Raw genomic sequence first — 22,830 nt, 5'->3', positions numbered from 1 at the left:
TTTGGCAATGGCCTTGAATTCAGAATGGTCTTACCTGAAGGTCTCTTTGGTCTTTTTTATTTTCCAGACTAGGATTTTTCATAATAAACTCATTCAGAACCCTAGAAGGGTCATAGAAAAAAAAAAACAAGCAAAAAAGCATTAGTTTAAAAAGAAAGATGGTATTAAATTTCTGGTTGGCAAATGGTTTTGTATACTCAATTTCTAATTCATTAAATGTCTAATATGTATGCACATATTCTGTGACTCAGGTGACATGCATAAACATACACATGAAAAAACAGACACAACGGTATCGTTTGGAAGAATCACTAAATGGAACTCAAATATTCATCAACAGCAAGAGAGAACTTTTTGCATGTTAATTTACTGCAGAAAAAAAAAACAATCACAACAGCATGAGTTACATGGCTCAATCTTCATAAAAGTAAGATACTGGCTACTAGTTTTCCTCTTAAAAAATCTAATGGCTAACAGTGAAAGAAGGGATAGTTTTTGTTTTTCAACAGTGCTTTTACTCAATTGTATATGTTGAATGAAAAGGCATAAAATACTTAAGATACTCATATACATATAGTTAAAACATGCAAAAATCCATTTGTGGGTTAAAATAGTGGTTATTCTTTGAGAAGATAGGATAGTAATTGAAGATAGTTCAAAAAGGACACTTTTTTTTTTTTCTTTTTTGGCAGTACAAGGGTTTGAACTCAGGGCCTTGTGCTTACTTACTGTAGTCATGCCCCCAGCCTTGCTTTTTGCTGATTATTTTGGAGATGCCTATCAAACTTTACTGTATTGATTGGCCTTCAAATCTTAGCCTCTTGAGTAACTAGGTTTATAGGTGTGAGCGCCAGCTCCTACCTGGTGTTTTATTTCTTAATTCACCTTTGTGAATTGTATGGTTATTTGGGGATGAGTTAAATAATGGTACATATAAAATTCCTTTCATGAGCTTTCCATCAACTCTAAGTTACGTAGGCATACGATAGTCATGCCCAGCAGATGGCAAAATAGACTGCTTTCTTGATTTACTGGAGGTCACTGAGACAAGGTCAAGAGTAGAATTATCATGAAAATGTTGCTTGATTTCCAGCATCTAAATTTACATCTCATCATTAAAATTCATGCACATTAGTTGTCTTACTCTTTTATCAGGGAATTATACTTAGTTTGCTTATACTTTTACTATCTAAAATTCTTCCAGCTTTTGAAGAGAATCTTCAAATACACAACTTGAAGATTCAGGCATCATCATGATTCCTGACATTTCTGAGTAGGTCCAGCAAACCATGCACAGGCGGGGCCATGCGTGTGACTCAGCACCACAGGCCGGTTCTAAAGCTTCACTCTTTACCACTCCCTGTCTGACTTCTGGTGGAAAACTAACTCCACATTTACTAGAAGTCTTCACCTTCCTCTTTAATTTTTTTTTATAGATCATGGTTGGTTGCCCAAGTTAATAGTCAATTCCTTACGGACAAAAAGGGTGGGAGGTAAGTCTATGAATGTACAACCACATTCATGTCTAAAAAATCACCATCAGAGTGAAACAAAGATGATGTTCTCATGTAAAGATCTATATAAATGCATGTGTGTCCATCTGTTGCTGGATGTTGAGACCAGCATCAAACATACACACACTAGCCACAGCTTTACCTCCAAACTACATTTCTGGATCTTAAAAAATAATACTTGTAAGTGAGACTACTTACCCCAGGATAAGAAACTGCCCCGGGGCTGGGAGACTCAGTTGTATAGAGTCTTTTAGAAGTAGCAACAGTGATGCCCAGCTATCCACTAAATTGGGCACTGGAATTCTGCAAGACAAATGAGTTTGTATATGTGGAAAGCCACAGTAAATTTTATTTTTGTCTCTCTGCAGTCTTCAACACATTGCTCTACTACTTTCTTTAAAAATGTTCTAAATTTTTATAGATTATGACAGAGCAGAATTTCTAAAATATTTACATTTTCTACTAATAATGTGTAAAATAAAATTTACAATAGTCAATGCAATTTCTTAATCTAGAAAGTTTGCACACAAATTTTGTATCACATGGACTTTGAAAAATAAAAGACAAACTATAATAATTCCTGGTAATTACAACATATCCTCAATACCAGTCTCTCACTTAAAAAAAAACTGTTTTTTTAGTTGAACCCCAATCTCTGTCTGTACCTATAGCTAGAATTTAGACAGTTATAATCAATTTAAATATAATAAATAACACAATTTTGTTACTATTAGTCACAAATTACAAACAGATGCCCACATTATGATTAAAGTGGAATTACCCTTTGCAGGAAGATCAAGAATTTTTTCACAACTGAAAATCTGTATTCAAGGCTCAGTTCAATAGAAAAGGAAATGCCAGCCAACAAGGAAGGTATATTTATGTTCTTCCTAACATTAAAAGAACCCCAATAATCGGGTTGGATTGCTACGTGTCTACTTGTACCAAAATAGAAACTGATTCAGTAGCAATAAACATGATTTTAAGAGTAGGTTCTATTTTTCTCTTATATTTAAATGATCTTCTTACAATTTCAGTGTTCCATTTCCACATATCTTTAATACCCTTATGTCTTTAGTTTTGTAGGGTTAATATGTTAAATCACTGGTATACTCATGATTTCTATTAACAGTCCAGAAACAGCGTTTCTATTGTAGCAAATTTGTTTTTCTAGGTTTAGGGAACTCTTTTCTTAGATACTTTTTGAAAGAATTCAAGTGCTTTTCCTTCTATATTTCCTAATCTTTATATATTGTGATTGTAGTAAGGGAAGATCTACATCAGCAATCTTACCTTTGAATATAAGCATAGAAAAACTGAAGCATGCAGACTTCCAAAGAAAGATGTTTCTATAAACAAAAGAAATCAATTTATAGTGAAGAAAATTGCTTCATTTATTTTTTCCCTGTTGCAACTTTCTTGTATCTTAGTTTTTACTAAAAAAGAAAAACAAAAATATCTACTTATTTAAGAAATGTAGCTCTATTTCATCTTATCCTATCAGGGAAAATTCACAGCAAAAGATCTACTTAAAAAGTTGAAAATAAGCTGGGCACCAGTACCTCACACCTGTAATCTTAGCTTCTCAGGAGGCTGAGATCCCAGGATGGTAATTTGAAACTAGCTTAGGCAGGAAAGTCCATGAGACTCTTATCTCCAATTAATCATCAAAAAGCCAGAAATGGAGCTGTGGCTCAAGTGATAGAACACTAGGCTTGACCAAAAAAATTCAGGACAGCACCCAGGCCCTAAGTTCAAGCCCTAGAATTGGGACACACACACACACGCACGCATGCACGCACGCACGCACGCACACACACACGGTACATATGGACTAAGGATACTGACTATTCATATACACAAAAATCCTTTTTCCTCTTGAAAATCAAGATTTAAAAAAGAATTAAAAATTTCAGCTATATGTAATAATTCTCTTAGGGATGTAATAATGTTAGTTTTAGTATGGTTTCACAGTCTAGGTTTGCAAAACTTTCCTTAAGAAGATGTGATCTCTTGGTACTGCCTGAGCAAAGAACAGAAAGTAGAGAAGTTCATACACTTCTCTGCCTGATCAGACAAAGCAATGTGAGTAGGGAGACTATATTGCTCATTTCCAGTAGTCCTGACAAAGTACAGTACTGTACAGGGTGAAAAAATAACAGTGTTTAGAACTAAGATCATATAGTCAATGACTGGCAAAACTTGAGTTTATAAAACAGAGATTCAGCGAAGAAGCAATAAAGAAGCTGAGAAAAATAACAAGGTTGTGGGCTCTGACTTCTGTTGTTTTCTCACTAAGAATCTGGTCAGCCTGTTCCTGACTGCCTCTGACATACGCTGGAGACATGTGCAGCTAACAGCTCTTCACTACCTACAGGAATGAGAGATCTGAACAGAAAGTCACTGCAGAGATTGTTTTATTAAAGGAGTGACATCCAGTCACCTCTTTTATCTGTATCATAGGTCAAAGGAGATAAGTTTTCCAAAAATCTTTTCTATCAGCATCCTTTGGACATGGAATTATAAGCAAAAGCAAAGAAACTCCTTCTTACCTTGTCTTTGGCTATGGCTGGAGGCTGCTTTAAAACTTCTTTCACAGTCTGGATGACAGTTTCTGCTCTCATGACACTGATGGAGCGAACCAGCTCCACTAGTAACAGCTGCTCTTCACTGGCCACAGGAATGACCTGGACAACACATTACTATTTACCTTCTGGGTACACATATGAGCTTTCAAAAGAGTCAGAGTTAGAAGAATTAATGATAGCTTCTTTGTAACATAAAGAAGTCCTTTGATCCACTTTGGGTAAATTTTTATTATTTTCTTATCAATACAGTATATGTACATCAATTCAAAAAAGTCAAGTCAAATAGGACAGTAAGTCTTATAGGGAAAGATAGAATTACCTTGGCCTTCCCATCCTACATCCAAAATCAAATTATATTCCATTCTTGCAGTTATTTTCTATTATTTCTAAACAACACATACTATTTTTCCTCACATTTAAATTTAAACATTTAAACATCTATTGAATTCGTTAGAATAAAAGTTTAGCTCTTTACAGTTTTTGTCATCTTCCTAGTAGTTATTCATAATTTTATTTAAATTATCCAGTGTCCACAAGACTATGTGCTATATATGTGCTACATATAGTACTATCAGTGCATTTTGTATACAACCTGTCTATTTTCTAGAGTTAATAAACTACTTTTCATTTTGGCTATGAAATTGTAAGTTCAGACTACTTTCCATCAAGATTGCCAGTGTTCCTACTGGTGATTCTTATCATCATTCCTTTTCTTTTTCATCTGAAGATTTTAGGATCTGAAATAACAGGTTTATTTTTTGTTTGGTGCTGGTCCTGTGGCTTGAACTTAGGGTCTGAGTGCTGTCCTAGAGCTTTGTGGATCAAGGCTGGTGCTCTAACTACTAGTTCACAGCTCCACTTCTGGCTTTTTTGGTAGTTAACTGGAGATAGTTTCCAGGGCTTTTCTGCCACTGCTGGCTTTGAACCACTATCCTCAGATCTTAGCCTCCTGCATAGCTAGGATGACAGGCCTAAACTACCTGTACCCAGCTAACAAGCTTATCTTTATGTTGGCATTTTTATACAATGCTGAAAATACTATGGAAATTTATTTTCTTCATTTCTGAGGATTTTCATGTTCTATTTCTTTAATATTTTTCTCCTCTCATGGATTTTCTCTTGTCATGTTAGTTCTGGGGCCTGGGTACTGTCCCTGAGCTTTTTTGCTCAAGGCTATTACTCTACCACTCTAAGCCAAGCTCTACTTCCAGTTGGTCGTGGGGCCTGAACTTTGGGCCTGGGTGCTGTCTCTCAGCTCTTCAGCTCAAGGTGCTCTACCACTTGAGCCATAGCGCCACTTCTGGCTTTTTCTGCCTATGTGGTGCTGAGCCAAGCACTCTACCACTGAGCCACCTTCCCAGCCCTACTTCCAGTTTTTTAGTGGTTGATTAGAGATAAGAGTCTCAGAGACTTTCCTGCCCCAGATATGGCTTTGTACCATGATCCTCAGATCTCTGCCTCCTGAGTAGCCAGGATTACAGGTGTGAGACATCAGAACTTGGAAAATTATATGTAACACTTCCTTTTTCAGTTTTCCTTATCTTTAAACCTATATTTCACTTCTGGTACTTATCTACATTTTGTTTCAACCATTTTCCCAATTGGTATTGCTTTGTTTTTGCTACAGAATTAATATGGAATAGCCTCTACAGGCTCTTACTTGTAATCCGAGCTATATAACAGAAGGATCTTGGTTCAGGCGAGCCTAAGCAAAAAATTTAGTGAGAAACTATCTCAAAGAACATGTCAGGTGTGATGATTCATAATTGTAATTCTAGCTGTATGAAAGGTATCGGAGGATCAGATCAGTTTGGACAAAAAGTTCTATATTCTATTTGAAAAACAACTAAAGCAGAAACAGGGCTCAAGGTTGAGCAGTTACTTACCTAAGTACCATCAAAATAAATAAAAAACATCCAAAAAAGTTCTTCATTTTTGGAATGGCCTCTCTGTTTGATGTGATGTCGACTACTAAATCTTCATATGCAAAATAATATCATGTGGCAGAAATATTTTTATTACTTTATGAATATCACTATATGTTACATGGGACATTAGCACAAAAACAAATCACAAACCTTTGGGTGTGAAAATCACATATTTTGTATCCATGTAAACTGTTTAGTAGCATTTTTATTTTAAAGTCATGACTTATTTCCAATTTAGAAAAGTGTCAGATATTGCAAGCTAATAAAGCAAGTACCTAAATTTTCCTGCATACAGTCAAAACCAATGTAAGATTTGCATTAACTATGTAAGCTGACATTCAGGAAAACTACTGAAGAGGAAGACTTCCTTCAAGTCCTTAGTTTGTGTCCCAAATGCCTTCCACATGAAAAATATACTGCATCCTATGGTAATTTCTATTTGAAGTAAAGTGATAAGCTTATTATCATACTAATTTTGCTCTGCTTCAGTGTAAGTCATTATCCATAGCTGTGGCCAATTTGCATTTCCACTTTCTACCTACAACTTTAGCCCAACTGTAACCTCAGAGCTCAAGATCTATGGGCATTCACAGAGGAAATAAATTAGCATGTACTTACCAAATAAGAAACCACACCACTTGAGCCTTAAACACCTACCTTGGTTCGTGCAGTAGTTTTGTTCTGTCTTCTTTCATTCCATACAAATGCAATGGCAGCCATAAAGTGCACACCGTGATTCATTGAGATGGGGCCCAACAGCTCAAGGATTTGTTGTCTCAAGTTCTAAGTCAATTTAAGAAAATTACAATTGAAAGCATTAATTAGACAGAACATTTAGCTCCATAGCAGTGTATGAATTTTTCCTTTTTTTCCCCCAGTGGAACTAGGGTTTGAACTTAGGATTTCTTCCTTACTAAGCAGGCACTCTACCACTTGAGCCATGCTTTCAGCTGTTGTTGGTTATTTTTGAGACAGTGTCTTTACACATTTAGCCAGGGCTAGCCTGGACCGCAACCCTCCCAATCTCATCTCACACTCTGCTGGGATGACAGGAACCTGCCACCACCTAGTCCAGCTATTAGTTGAGATAAGATTTCAAAAACTTTTGCCCAGGCTGGCCTTGAAATGTGTTCCTCCTCAACTCCTCCTTCTGAGTTGCTAGGCTTACAGGTTTAGGCCACCTGTACCTAACTAGAGGAAGCTTTTAATAGTGTTAAGAGGTGTGGAACATGCCTTCAATCCCAACAATGCAGAGGCTGAGGCAGAAAGAATGAGGCCAGCCTGGGCAACATAGCAAAGCAAAATGGTTATAACCATGACCTTCAATTCAAAATAAAACCTTACAAAATGACAATTAACCAAATGCAAGTCTAACCCCCAAGTATTCAAAAAATACAATATACGAAACTAAATTTGACATAAAGTCTTTTACAATTATAGAAGATCCTGACTGTTAATTCCAAGTAAACTAAGATAGAAAAAGTATAGTTTAAATACAAACATAATGCTCAGATATAATGTGCTAATGGTCTTAACCTACTCCTTTCACTCATTAAATGAGCTCCTATAGATCTCAGATCAAGCCAATCAACTCCAGGAGCAAAATGAGGTTGTTGAGGGAGGGATGACAATCACGACATGATAAATAATGGCAACATTCACATGTTTAAAGAATAAAATAGAGCCAGAAGCTAGTGGCTCATATCCATAAATCTGACCTATTTAGGAGAGTGAGGTTTGAGGATCAAGATTCAAAGCCAGTTTCAGCAGACAACTCTGAAAGACTCTTACCTCCAATAAACCAGCAAAAAAGCCAGAAGTGGAGGCATGGCTCAAGTGATAGAACACCAGCATTGAGTGAGAAAGCTAAGGCAGAGTGCTAGACCCTGCCATCTAAGCACTAGTACTGACACAAACCAAAAACCAAAAACCAACAGAGCACTTGAAAAATACTATTGCATAAAGAAAATAAACATTTATCCTATCATTTTGAGATTACCTTTACTCTCTTGTTTTCATAGTTAACGTTTTCACATACTATACGTACTTAATTATGTAATATCTGCTTCACTTTTGGGTATAACAGACCAAATACTGTATTAACTGACTTCTATGTAATGCCCAGAAAAATCAACTCATATATAGGAACTGGATTAGCAACCAGTCGGGTTTAGGGCTGGGATTGAGCGACTTCAAGTGGGAATAAGGAATCTTTTGGAGGGAAGGACGCACTTGAAAATTGGACTGTGGCATTTCACAACTTTACAAAATGTACCAAAAAAATCACTGATTTGTATACTTGAGAATCTGATGATTTGCCAATCATATCTCAGCGAAATTTTCGCTTGATCATTAATCTATGCAAAATACTGTTCAAAGTATCCATAAATTTAGGAAGAGAATTTTGGGGAAAGTTCTCAGCCCTAAGCTCTACAGATGGGGTATGAGCTCTCCAACCTTTGTGGCTCCGAGGTTGATGGTGGTGACGGCGGCGGACGCAGCGGCAGCCATCTTCTCTGAAGCATCAGCCTGGTGCAGTATGCTCCACAGCAGTGTCACTGAGGACAAGATCATGTGTAGGATCGACAAGATTCCACTGCGGGCTTCAAACAAGTGTTTCTGGTCAACATTGACCAAGAGCTATAAAGTAAAAAAGATGCACAATCACTGAGTTCTGAGTAGGCAGTTGCTGGACCTTATAGTCTTTTAAAAAAGGAGTCACAATCAGGCATCATTGTCTCACACCTGTAATCTCAGCTACTCAGTAAAGCCAGTGAGCCTCTTAGCTCCAATAAACTACTTAGAAAAAGCCAGAAGTGGCTCTGTAGCTCAAGTAGTAGAGCACTAGCTTTGACCCTAAGACTGGCAAAAAAAAAAAAAAAGGAATCATGCAGGTTGTTTTGAAGTCTTACTTGATGGTACTGTGTAGTTGGATCCAATAGACAATAATGGATAATGGCAGTGATCCCTTCCAAGAGAGTGAGAATCATGTCTGGTGGGGTAATCGATGCCATCCATGGAGGCCTGAAATAAATGCATGCATATCAACAATGGTTCTGTGATAGTGAAGTTTTGTGCTGCACCACTAATAAATATCCATCACAAGCCAGGCACAGACTAGGTGTCAGGGCCCTTTTGCTTCCTAAACAATTGGTCTAAATGTACCAGAGTTGTTTTGGGCTCTCTAATTCCATAGAGAATAAACAACAGCCAGCAAGGCTCTGACCAATGGGGAATGGCAGGAAAACCATTACTAAACACCACAGTTTACTATTTTACAGGAAGCCACTGAGTTACATGGGAGATAAGCCAGGCATCTGTGTCCTAAACTTTTGGCCTACTTTTCACAGATCAATTTTGAATTTTGTGGCCTAAAGACACAGATAGAATTTACTACCAACCTAGGAAAATCCAAAACAAGAGGCAAAATTCCAATGGGAGAAGGACTTATGAATTTAAATTCCAGCTTGCAATTAATTTGCACTTAAATAATACACTAAATAAGAATACGAAAAAACCCCATTGGGTGCTGGTGGCTCATGCTTGTAATCCCAGCTAATTGGGAGGTGGCGATCTGAGGATCACAGTTCAAAGCCAGCCCAGGCAGGAAAGTCTGTGAAAAACTCTTATTTCCAATTAATCACAGAAAAAGCCAGAAGTGGTGCTGTGGCTCAAGCAATAGAGTGCTAGCCTTGAGCAAAAGGAGCTCAGGGACAGAACCCAGATCCCACCCAAAAAAAAAAAAAGGAAATCTCTTCACGGAAAGAATCCTATTTTTGCCAGTTGGGTTGAAAGATCATCAAAGTCAATTTTATCCCAATATAAGTATTCCTTGTCTTTTTTTATCCTAGATTCTCTGATATTCTTCTTCAAGCTAAGTTTTCTTGTGAAAATGCCACACGACTTGTGACCTACTGCAAGCTGGTAACTTGTCTATTTGATTTTTATCCTGGAGGTATTAGGGGCTGATCTCGGACTGATCATATGGATGCTGAATGCACACTCCAACCACTTCCTTATCCCCACTCAAAGTCTGACTTTTTGGGACATTTCAACACTTACATATGTGAAAAACATCATTGGTAACTAAGTTAAAAGGCACCCTTACCTACTATCAGATAGCCCTGTCTCATATTTGTACTGCTGAATTAGATTATCCAAATTCCTGCACAGCTGTAGGGTCACAGACACAACTACTCTCTGTAGAACTTTTCCCATGTAAGGCAGAGTGGATGTGATCAAGCCAATCCATTGTGGGTGCATCTTACACGCGCAGTGTTGATGCAAAGCTCGGATCACTGCACAGAGGAACATGCCCTGACAGGTGATTGGCTGGGCGTGCAAATACTGAAGAGAGGTCATGGGCTGATGGGGACTGATGTGTTCCAGGTCAGAAACGACAAAGTCAAAACCTGTTTCATTCTCTTCAGGAATAGTCATCACCCGGTGTTCCAAAACAATCAGCCTCTGAAGCACCCGGAGAAGCTGCGACTGGAGTGTGCTGCCATTGTCAAATTCATCCTCTGAGAAATTGATAAGGCTGTCCTCTGAGAGCCCTTCTTCCACAGCAGCCATGTTCTTACCTGCCATTTTTTCACTATGCCATTTCTGAGCACTAAAGATAGATGATAGCAAACAATGAAGAATCACTTTTTGAACTTTGCATTTAGATAACATATCAGAGATGAAACTAGGAAAACCTTTCGCAGAGCTTTCTATTACTTTTGCCAGCTCAGTGAAGAGGAGAGTCAAAATTTCTATGCTCATCATCTGCATGTTTCGATTGCCTATTAAATCTTGTGTAGAGACCTTGACGTGAGTTGGGTAATGGCTACGCATGTAATATAAACAGAGAGAAATGAGAATTTCTATGTACATAGAACTCCGGAAGTTGTGATTTGAGTCCACTGGAATGTGACTATAAAAGTCCTTTCCCATAACAGAGATGCGGTGTCTTGCCAGCAGATTCTGAAGCAGAGACAGCTGAGGGGTGTAGGCATTATTTACACTTGTGGTTGAAATGGCATTTACGAAGGAAATAGGGTTAGTTTTCAGGATGGCTTTGATGGCAGAGAAGGCATAGAGAGTCCTTGATGAATCATATAATTGGAGATAAAGGAGCACGTGCTGATAGAGAGGATGAATGTGGAAATTGGGAGATTTCCGGGATCCCGGAGATCCCATGTCACTCTCAATTTCAGAAATTTCTCCCTCTCCGCAGCTGTACCAATTCTCCAAATCAAGACCATCACTAAAGAAGACACTGGTTTGTTTCAGTTTTTCATTTGAAGTTTTTTTCTTGTCATCATCCTTTTTTCGGGCAAGCTTTACTTTGGGTTTTGCTCCTGGTTGTTTACCAGATTCCTTAACAATTGTTTCTTTCTCAGAGACTTTTTCTGGTAACTTTTCTTTGAAGCTGAATTGGATACTGCTGTGACTCCTTTGCCTAGACCTGGTTTCTGCGGCAGCCACAGATGAGTCATAGGGACTTTGTGTGGTTCCTGAAATACAAGGTGAGGAGCTGTTTCTGGAGATTCCATTTGCCAAACACTCTTGGGCTTCCTCTGAGGACACAGACAGAAACTGAGGGCTTTCATGACTCAGCAAAGCACTCTGACCTCGTGCAGCAGACAGATCCTCGCTTTTCACCACTTCCTCTTCGAGATCCAAGTCACCACCATCTGGGGGAAGAGATTCTGGGTCCATCTCGGAGGTTACCGGTGTAGACTCTGCTTCTAGGCCACTCACAACTTGGTGTATCAGGTCAAACACCAACTGCTGAACATCGTCATCAGGGGAGCTCGCTTTGAGCATGTGAGACTCTTCTGGGGCATTCATATTTTCTGCATCAACTTCGTAGCTCATGTTGTCTCCAGCTGAGGATTGTGAACACCCAGAGTCAGAACTCTGAAGGATTTCTATTTGCTGGTCTGGAAGATCGAAGTCAGAGACAACCATTGGGATTGTCTCACTGCTGGTACTCAGGAGGGAGAGCCTGTCGCTCAGTGGGTTAACCGTGAGACTGAAGTTCTCTATTTCATCCATGGTAAGTGGTTTCTCACCATTTCCTTTCGATGCCATGAGCTGAGCTTGGCTTACTGGCATAGGACAAAAACAGTAAAGGAGGAAAGATACAAAATGGATTAATTGAAACATGAAAAGGTAGATCAAATTAAAATTTTGATCATTATTCTCATCACCAATCTATATTTTATTATTAAAAGTATACTCTACACTATCTTAGATCTTTTAAGAAAATCATATGGAATTCATATCAGAAGTCATGTGGAAACTATTAGAATAAATATCTTCATAAGAACAAGAAGAGACAAATATAACAATCTACTGCCTTTTACCCAAAATAAGCCATAGAAGACATTATTTTTTTATGTGTGCCAGTTTGGGGGCTTGAACTCAGGGCCTAGGGGGCTGTCCCTGAGCTTTTATTGCTCAAGGCTTGAGCCACAGCTCCATTTCCAGCTTATCAGTGCTTAAGAGATAAGAGTATCATTAGTCTCCTGCATGGACTGGCTTCAAACCTTGATCCTTAGAGCTCAGCCTACTGAGTAGCTAGAATTACAGGTGCAACCCACCATTGCCCAGCTAAGACATTCTTTTTATTATTGGATAAAATTTTATTTTTCCTCCCTGTGATACTGCTTTAGTTATGCAGTTTATGAGAATGCGAATAGTTTGGAATATAGTCAAACATAAAATTTTAACAAAAATTCAATAAATGTGAATGAGTTATCTAATTAGTGTAAGATCCTAAACTGGCAGACAATGATGGAGCAGGAAAGAGATAGCATGCCCCTACTGACAGGAGACCACAATCACATCCACCCACTTCTGTACTTATCTGGGGCATATTTATTAAAAGAGGTGGAAGCTCAGTGTCATATTAGTACACTGCCAAGTTCATGAGAAAACCTGGTGTCTGAGGCTGATTTCAAAGAGGAGGTAAGAATTCAGCAATAAGCAGGGCTGTGGAGGGAAAGGGTTACCACCAAGACGTTAAGGCAATTAGTTAGAACACACAGAGGACACAGTAGGAAGGAAGCTAAACAACGGCCTCTTACTATAAAGTTCACACTTTACCAATTGTCCAGGCATCTCCTCTGTGCAGGGATGATGACTATTTTGTAAGAACAAAGAGTACCATACATCTTGACATCCCTCTGAGGTCAGAAATAAAAAAGGTTATTTTTTACTAAGCAGGTTGCTCATGTTTAGAAGCCTTTTACACATCCAGTTACAACACTGGTGAGCTCCAACCAAACCACTATGTATGGCTCCCATATCTATGTGTGTCTACAGAGTCTTGGCTCTTTTCTTTAGCTTCCTTTCTAATTAAAGGTGCTCTATTTTCGTGTGATATTCACCACTGCTGCAGGTAAAATTCTGCATGAAATGCTTGTCATTCTCCTCGCCTAGGTAACAGGGAGTCTTATTCCAGTAGCGTTCTGCTTGTACTCGTTGCACCGAAACCCTTTGCGTTTTTGGATGGAGCAGGAGCAGGAGCAATGGCTCCAGCACTCTGGCAATGTCGTGTCTTTGTAGGACTTGGTTCAGCCAGGCCTGGCCCACTGAGCTCGTGGAGCCATCCAGGCTGTTAAGGCTGTCCAACATGATGAACAGAGACCTGTAATACACACAAACAATTAAAGAACAAAACATCTTCAAGTCCAACCATTTTTTTCTGCGATTAGCAGTTGTGTTTATTTTTAACTACTTTAACTACTTAATCAAATTTCAAGATCAATTTTGACCACAGTATTTCTAGAATCAAAATCTCATTAGATTCAACGAAAAAAGAGAAAAGTATTCTTCCCATTCTAATACACTTTTGTTTTTGAAACGAACCACATTACGTACTAAAGAATAGAAATAAACTTATGTATGATTAACAGATGCACTAATATTAAGTACCAAGGCAGCAGTATTTCATGATTATCAGGGATACTCTGTTTTCTTTCTCTTCAGGTATTTGAAGATACGTGATGAATTCCAGGAAAGACCTTCTATGAAAGGTATGGAAATATGGTTTAAAATCAGAAAACCTAAGATTTAAATTTCTTGTGGGATCTGGCCAAGCAACTTAACTTCTCTGAACCTTCACTGTATCATTGGTAAGATGAAGAAAGATGTGAAGTCAAGAGTTGTCTATTTGAGAAGTACCTAGCTCAGGGAATAGTTCACCGTAAGAGTTCAATATATGGCTCAATAGGAAATCTCTTAAAAATGGTAATGTATTAATTCAGTACTAGCTGAACTGAAGTCCTATACAGCACATATCTCATCAGAAATGAGGCTTTCCGCATCGATTTGTGCCACCTCTATAAGACCTGCAGATAAGACAACTATCTTATAACAATTCATGTACCTACCTACGAACCGCAGTTCCTTGGAAGTTACTTGAGATATAAATCACTTCAGTTGCTTTTAGGTCCAGATGAAAAGCTAAACTAATCTCAGGCAACTACATGGAAAGGGGTTTGTACTTCCAATTATGGAATACTGTAAAGTTAAGTTTAGGCTGAAGATTGAAAATATACTTTTGATATACAGTATCACTGAATGTGAACATAGGCTCAAGAAAGCCCTGCCCACTGCTGTATCTAGAATGGAGGCACCTGTCTTGGCACTCAGAATGGTGCTTGGTGAATGGCAAGGACTTGATGAATATTGGTTCAATGGAAGCAAGAGGCACTGGGTGCTCTGAGAGATTCCAAGGGGAATCTTGTAAGTGAAGCCAACATGCAGTTTCAATATAGCTTGGATTTTCTAAAGAACTAATTCCCTTCATAAAATTTGTAAATGTATACCTCCTGCCCTTGCCAAACTAGAAAGAGGATTCAAAAGGAAACAACAATAAGACATTTGACTCTAAAATCTGAATATGAAATATAACCAACCTGTCAAAAGAACGTGCAAAAGATGACTTATTTATATGGAGATCCCGTGTGAGGTGCCAGAGAACGGCAAACTTTGCGTGTGCTTCCATTCGTATTTTCTGAGGAGGAATGGGAGAGATTATTTTGTTCTCTCGAAGATATAAAGCAATTTTAGTAAAATTCAGGAAATAATTGAGTAGTATGTTCAATACCTACAAAACTCAACTGCAACAAATGTAAAACAAAGTACCTGTATATAGAAAGAAATATCAAAGACTCATCTTCCCCCTTACATTTTCATCAGTCTGTGTATTACATTAAAAAGGGTCACACCGTGCTATTCATGGCACGTTGCTTTGATGCCAAGAATTTTCTTTCCTCATGTTAAATATAAACATTTACTTTCAAAATTACTTTACTTTTTCCCCAAGAAAGTATGCATCTCAAATAAATTTCTTTAAACAACTTTGGGACTATTGGGAAGAAGATATTTGGAATAGTCAACATATTTTAATATATGGACAGTAGAAATTAGGACATTATCAGATTTTTACACTTTTCTTCTAGCATTCATGTAATCTTTCAAGCAAAAAACAGAGTCCTGATTAAAACTTTTAAATTGCATCTTAAAGTTTAGAAGCAAGTTTGCTGTTTCTGGTAAAGGTTTTCTTGTGAAGCATTTGTTTGTTCATCAACTAATAGATATTATATGTAAACAACAAATTGTTTAAAATTTATTTCTGAACAAATTTGAAAGAATATGGTGGAGAGATAGAATTTAACACTTTTCTAAGAATACTGTTACTATCATTACTCCACTCACCACTCTGCTCTTTGCTAAGTCCCTCATTTACTCAAAACAATGTCTCTGTAAATATGTTCCCAACCCAGTAGCATTCCAACTTTTTAAAAATAGGTTAATCCACTTCTAAAAGCTCTCCAGTAAGATTAAATTTATATTACACAGAAGGCATAAGGAAATAACAAACTTCATTAAATTAGCTTAGCATTACCATTCAAAATCATCTTTTCCACCTGGTCCCTCGGTCATAGTCAACAAAATTGATTCATTTATCACTTCATATACATTAGGAACATAAATCTTATTTTCTGTATTATTATGAAAATAATATAATCTTACATGTAAGCACAAGAACAAATAATATCCACTTATAAAGGTAACTTGCATATTATTTAATTTCACATACCTTAATAGGTGTATCTACTCAATCCACAGCCACTAGCTCTTCTGTAAATAACCCAACAATTTAGACCAGCAAGGGCTTTAATCATCATTTCCTACACTGCTTAATTTTTCATACTATTGATGTAAAAAGGTCTTTACACAGAGCAGAACATAGTATTGTAAAGATATGAATAACACACTGAACCAAGTGGTATCAGATGTGATTCAGATGCCAGGTGTAATAATTTTCCTAGAGAGTTTTTAGCATTTTGGAATAGTGTGCAGGTAGGTATGTGTAGGTGCAGGATAGGAGAAAGATTTACCTTGTTTTTATGGGTTAACTGCTGACTTATAACATCCTCACAGATGCTAGAAGAAGGTACTAAGTTATGTAATTGATAAAATAGTTCCACACTCTTCTGGTGGTGCTGAGGTGTCCTGTCTCCTAGTTGGTCCCACAGTGTCAGTGCTACGTGCTGCCAGGAAAGATATAAAGGTTACTGGGTTACAAAAGCAGGAGACAAAATCTTATTTAGCATATATTTCTTAGTATGGACAAGCTAATACCTAGTTTCTGACTACCATACTTGGGAAGTCTTTAATATTCAGTATCTGTTAGTATTTAATAAGTATTACTGGTATGAAATTTAGAAGTAAAGCCTTCTATCTGATCATTTCCTGGCCACCCAGACCCTCTGAACTTTTTAGTACTTTCATAGTACTTCTTTTAAACCTCTGAAATGTAATAAACTCTTTATGCAGGTAAGATCTCATTTTACTATTTTATTAATGTTAGACTGCATTATCTTTAACAAGACAAACATTTCATGTTGAATTCTTGTATGTCACCAAGTAAAACGCAGTTTTGCATTCTGAATACTGAAATTACACAAGAGTTTTGATTTTCTTCAAGTGCTGGCAATTGAACCCAGGACTTGCACAGTAAGTACTGTACCATTACTAGGCCAAAGAGGTTTATAAAATCACGTATAAGTGTCATACATGTGTTAACATAGCACTTAACATGAAATAAGAAGAAGAATGGGAAAAAAAAATCTTTAGAGTTCACCAGAACGTTAAAAAACTCATTTAAGCAGGAGAAAATATCTGGAGGGCTATTTGCAGTGCATGGGTTCAAATCTAGGTCATTGCATATGCTAGGCAAGCGTTTAACCACTAAGTTAGATCCCCAGCCTTCATTTCCTTCTGCTTCCATCTCCTGAGTTCTGGGATTACAGATGTGTATCATACTATATTTGACAAAACAAAATTAAAAGAATAAAACCCAAAACAACATTTTAAACACATAAAGATGCAATATAACCTGTTAAGATGTAGTATAATTCAAGTTCTATGTAGAAATTATACATCCATGTACATATAAATTTATATACACACATACACATATACACATTTAAACCAGTGTGTTAGAAATCAAAGGCTACACAAGTTTTTGGAATATTATTATACAATTCAGCAATATCATGTATATATGTGTGTATATATATATATATTATCACAAAACTTTTCATAAAAGTTTTGGACCCTATGAAAAGCAAAATTGTCACGGACACCTAATATGGAAATAGTCTATAGAACGAGTTTCCATCTTTTTCAGTTGGCATTATTTCCTTCCTGGCGTTGGTGCCCTCGATCAGGTAGCATATGTGCAGTGATCATCTTAGTCATGTGGAATCCCAGAATTTACCTTGAAAAATTCTGTCTTCTCTGCTATGTATCTTAGATTGCCCTGTGTGAGGGGTGGTCTGATGACCACAGCTACTCTGCCCTGGTTTGGACTCAATGGCTGTGCAGGCTCCATGCTGTTGACATTTTCCCCAGTGACCATGGCCACTGACTGGGTCAGCCCCACCAGGTCCATGACCAGGGAGACAGCCACACTCTGAATACTGAAGTCATTTGCTTGGCTGCAAGCATTCATCAGAGTCTGCAGCCACTGTGGTGGCTGCACATGTTCACAGTCTGAAAGAGAACAGAGACAGAAGCTGTCAGTGTTAACCACACTGGCCTTTCGCATAAACAATTAAGTTAATTTCAAAGAAATGAAACAACACTACTTCCTGTCCTTAGTATGATCTATTAACAAAATCAGTCTCTCCTACATTTACAGTTTCAAGAAATATAAAGCAGCAGCAAGACCTACATCAACTTTTTTTTTCAATATAGGTTTTTTTTCTTATTTAAATCATATAATTCAGTCTTCTGTCTGACCAATCAGATTACTAATTAAAAATGCTACCCAGTTCTCATTGTGCTGTGTGCACAAAAATTTAAGTCCAAGTAAACAGAGATGACACTGTTATGAAAAAAGGGAGTGGAGTGTTACATTTCCTGCAGGTGACTAAGAAAGCCTCAAATCACAAAACCTTCTAATATGGAAATTTCCCTGTGGTGACTATAGGTAGTCATTAAAACATTTTATAAGCAGGCTGTTTAAAAGTCAACAGGCTAAAAGGTACCCCTGTTTTAATATCTGAACATTTCTTAAGGAAAGTGTGCTATATAACATAGTGAACTATGAATAGAGATGACCTTACCAGTCTCCAATTTTTCAGAAAGTAACTCTGATGAATGGGTCCCCTCAGCAATGTAAACAGGGAAACTTGAGCACTCCAGGAAGAGCTGACAGGCAGCAAGGAAGGCAGGCAGGTGTTCTTTTGAGGTTTTTTGTGTATTTAAGTTTCTCTCTTTTACATCTCCTTGTGAATCCCTGTCCCATTTTGAAGTCTCCCCTTGGATTCGGCCAAGATCTCCCTGGGGATCCATAGCCAAAGCCTGAGAGAGCGTGCTGCGGGGAATGACATAGAGGTTGATGAGTCTGGTAAGGAAGGGCTGGGCCTGCTCCAGGCAGCACTGCATGGCTGTCTTTTGTGCTGTCTTCCCACGCCGGGGTGCTGTCCCTTGACCGAGTCTGGATGGGGGCTGGGTAACAGTTTCCTCGGATTCCACTGTGGAGGCTGTCTCTGTTTCAGAGGATGTGCTCCCAAGTGGGATAGTAGCTGTCCCCTGTCCTTCACTCAGCTCTCTGTCAATGTCATCAGTTCCGTCAGCTTGATACTGTATGAAGTCAGTAAAGCCACTCTCTGATGACTGACTGCTAGGTGGGTTTTCTCCATCTTCAAACACTTCAGTGGGATTTTCCAGCGAAACTGTTGATACCTGTAGAGATTTTTCAAAAAGCAAAAATCTGAGTAGGTACATATCCCTATTAGGAATTAGAAATGGTCATTTTCTTGAGAGAATTTTTAGATTAGACTGTGTACAACTTAACTTACATTCTGTTGACTCTTAAAAGATGCTCTGCATTTACTCATGTTTATAATAATAGCACTGGTAAACTTACAATGACTATTATTAATACACATTCATTCACTAAGTGTTTATCATTCACTACATATATATCATATACTTAGGATCTTGAGGTAAAATACATAGATATGAATAATTAGGATACTTTTTTATTTTCAAATGAATATATTTAGTTTGTGGAATCACTTTCCAAATGTCTAAACTTGGGTAAATTCTAAATAATGCAAGGAATAAGATGTTAAAAGGTTAAAAAATGACAACTTAAAATTAGAAACAAAATCAACAGGTTATCTGCTCAGGATTGCATGAATGTGAAATTTGTTGAAGTATGTATCAACTAAATGCTTGCCACTGACCCTGAATGCTTTCAGCCATCACTGAACCATATCATACTCCAAATGCTGTATTAGGTGGTAGGAATAAAAAGAAAAGCTTATGATCTACAGGTGAAGAGATAATATAATTATATCAATTATAACACGCAAAAGAACCAGCTCTTGTAGCAGGGTTGGAATGCATTAAGCTCCCCTTTGTTTAAGAGGACTGGCTAAGTACAACCATTAAGGGTATTATCTGGCTTAGTTTATGTAAATAAAATTGTGCAGATCATGAATTCCTTGGGTGACTGTGCTGGAGTATAATTTAAATAAGATCATAAGAAGTGATAGTATATGAACTAAACACTGTGATACCCACAGTTGGGCTTCAGCTCAGTGTTTCTTGCTTCAGTAAATGACACCACCATTCATCATTATCAAAAAAGACAGAAAAGCAGGGTTGGTTTTTGCTCTGCCTCTCAGCTACCTGCATCCACATTGGTGACTAAAGTTGTCTCAGACTCAGCTAGGGAGCTGCACAGGAAAGTGATTTAATCTCTCCACACTTCAGTGTCCTAATTCATATACACTATTCCCTGTTATCCATGGGCAATATACTATACCCCAAGACCTACGGTGGATGCCTCAAACTGCAGACAGCACTGGACTGTAGATATGCCATGACTTTATACATGCATGCATAGGATAGCATTTTATAACTTTTCTATGTTTGGCACAAAAGAGATTAAAAATAACAAATCATATAATAGAAAAATCATAACACTATAATAAAAGTTAGGTGACTGTGCTATCATCCTTCTCTTCTCAAATATCTTTTTGAATCCTATTTATTCTTCCAGTGATAATAGGAGAGCATTCAATGCCTCTGAGCTGAAAAGTGAGATGAGTAATATGGGCATTGTGCTACAATATTTCTCTACTACAAGAGGGTAGAACACAAGCACAGGGGTATTGCCCACCTAGGAACCAAGATGGTGTATATATGCCTAATAGGTAGACAGATCAACAGCATGGATAAGATGAATCAAAGTATGATCCATATCTTAGGATAGAACAGGACAGTATGAAAATTTATCATCCTGTTCAGAACAGCACACAATTTAAAACTTCTGAGTTATATCTTGAATTTTCCATTGACCATATTAGGTCTTTTGTTGACCCCCAGTAACCATAGCAAAGGAAAATATGGATAAGGAATAGCATTGTAACTGAGGCTCCTAAGCCTCAGAGCCCCTGCAAATGCTCCTTTCACTTAAGTGCTCTCCTTCCTCCTTGCCTGGCTCCAGCATAGCACCCCACTGAGTGAGTCCTTTCCCTTCAACTATTCCTACCTCAAGAAAGCCCTCTTCAAAGCCAGACGCCAGTGGTTCATGACTGTAATCCTAGCTACTCAGAAGGCTGAGATCTGAGGATCGAGGTTCAAAGCCAGCTCAAGCCGGAAAGTCCGTGAGACTCTTATCTCCAATAAACCACTGGAAAACCAGAAGTGGCACTGTGGCTCTAATGGTAGAGTGCTCGCCTTGAGCTGAAGAGCTTAGGGACAATGCCCAGGCCCAGAGTTCAAGCCCCATGACCGATCAAAAAAAAAAAAAGAAAAAGAAAAAAAGAAAAAAGAAAGCCATCTTTGTTGGCGGCCAGTCAGTATTAGCTAATAACCCCCTTTCCCTGATTCTAACTCTGCATACTTTTCTTCATACATTCATCACAACTACAAGTAAATGTGCTATTGTTAATATGTGTCACCTAAATAGAAAGGTTGAGAAGTGCAGAAATTGCCTACTTTACCACTTGAAAGCCAGTGTACCTAACTCGGATGAGATTGGGTGTTAAATGAAGACAGATTATCTTTTTATTTCAAAGGTTAAAAAAAAAAAAAAAAAAAAAAACTTGACCAAGGTTATAGTAAGTAAGCTTGCCAGTTAGAAGGACTCAGATGAGTCTAAACTTCATATTCATCTCATCACAGTATACACACGTATAATAGAAGAGTTTTTCACATTACAATGCCAAAGTCTAGAGGTGACTGTCAGATTGAATTTATTTGCCTATATTTCTCCTTTGAAAGTTAGTGAGCATCTAAAATCATATACTTTTCTAGAAGAATAAATGATAAAACTATCATTGGCTTAACTATTTTCATATTAACCTCTTTTAAAAGTATCATAAAATAACAGACAATATTAAGCTAACAAAATTCAAGCAATAAATTCAACTAAACCTCTATATCTTTACAGTATTTATTGGTATGGATGTTAGATATCCATGCATGTGTATGTTTGTATATAAAATATTTATTGCTAATTATTTTCTAATAAAAATTTCTTTCTGAAAACAAATGTTATTTTGGGTATTTGAGCAAGAAGATTTTATAAAAAGGCAACTAAGCTGTAGAACCACATAACATTCAACAATCAGCTATTTACTCAGGTTTTCAAACAATGGAATACAGAAAACAGTCTCAGCTTTTAAATATGATAACTTTTCTGACATCCAAGATAACACCATGGCAGTTCAGTAAAAAAAAAAAATACACATACACACAAACACATACATAGCCTGAGAGGCAGGAGAGAATGAGAATGGAAATGTGTAAGGTTAGTAAGATATTACCTTACTTCTATTTATTTAGATGTTTTCTACATAGTAAATCTTCACATATTTGAATGTGCTATAGAAGAATGCTAAAGGCTTTCTTCTCCTACTCGAACTAATATTGTTCAACAAAACACATTTTCCAGCAATGGTAGAGACACTCTATATCAAACCTAAATAATAAGCTGGTTGGAAGGAAAATGAAATACTGGTTTTAGTTTATGTAGGATACATATAAACTGCAATACATTTTTATTGGCCACGAGTTGTTACCCCATTTCACATGCAAAGATGGGCTGAAGAGAATTAATAACTGATGGGCAAGGAGATCTGTATGAGATCATCCTATGAGATCATGTTAGGGTGATCAGTCTGAAAAACAAGGCAAGGAAAGAAAAAAGAAAAGGGCAGCTGTATAAACCCAGGAATTAGATAAAAAATAAGTACTCTAGGAATTTTC

The 22,830-nt window shown here is 37.5% G+C and overlaps 1 protein-coding gene across 1 annotated transcript in view; it reads right to left on the bottom strand.

Annotated features, from left to right (window-relative positions):
• The window catches only part of Dopey1 (dopey family member 1), a 72,832-nt gene that overhangs the window by 14,364 nt on the left and 35,638 nt on the right, over positions 1 to 22,830 (bottom strand). The window contains exons 15-27 of the mRNA XM_013032276.1: positions 18,669 to 19,290; positions 17,819 to 18,093; positions 16,434 to 16,586; positions 14,946 to 15,043; positions 13,413 to 13,672; positions 10,139 to 12,128; positions 8,943 to 9,054; positions 8,488 to 8,670; positions 6,688 to 6,813; positions 4,067 to 4,201; positions 2,808 to 2,863; positions 1,713 to 1,817; positions 35 to 101 (exon numbers count right to left, since the gene is read on the bottom strand). Coding sequence (XP_012887730.1) covers positions 35 to 101; positions 1,713 to 1,817; positions 2,808 to 2,863; positions 4,067 to 4,201; positions 6,688 to 6,813; positions 8,488 to 8,670; positions 8,943 to 9,054; positions 10,139 to 12,128; positions 13,413 to 13,672; positions 14,946 to 15,043; positions 16,434 to 16,586; positions 17,819 to 18,093; positions 18,669 to 19,290 — 4,182 coding nt within the window. The remainder of the gene's footprint in view (positions 1 to 34; positions 102 to 1,712; positions 1,818 to 2,807; positions 2,864 to 4,066; positions 4,202 to 6,687; positions 6,814 to 8,487; positions 8,671 to 8,942; positions 9,055 to 10,138; positions 12,129 to 13,412; positions 13,673 to 14,945; positions 15,044 to 16,433; positions 16,587 to 17,818; positions 18,094 to 18,668; positions 19,291 to 22,830) is intronic.

The sequence above is a fragment of the Dipodomys ordii genome, unplaced genomic scaffold, assembly GCF_000151885.1.
Source record: "Dipodomys ordii isolate 6190 unplaced genomic scaffold, Dord_2.0 Scaffold152, whole genome shotgun sequence".
In the NCBI taxonomy this organism is placed as follows: Eukaryota; Metazoa; Chordata; class Mammalia; order Rodentia; family Heteromyidae; genus Dipodomys; species Dipodomys ordii.
The sequence above is the reverse complement of the archived record's forward strand: the minus strand, read 5'-3'. Positions and strand labels throughout refer to the sequence as shown.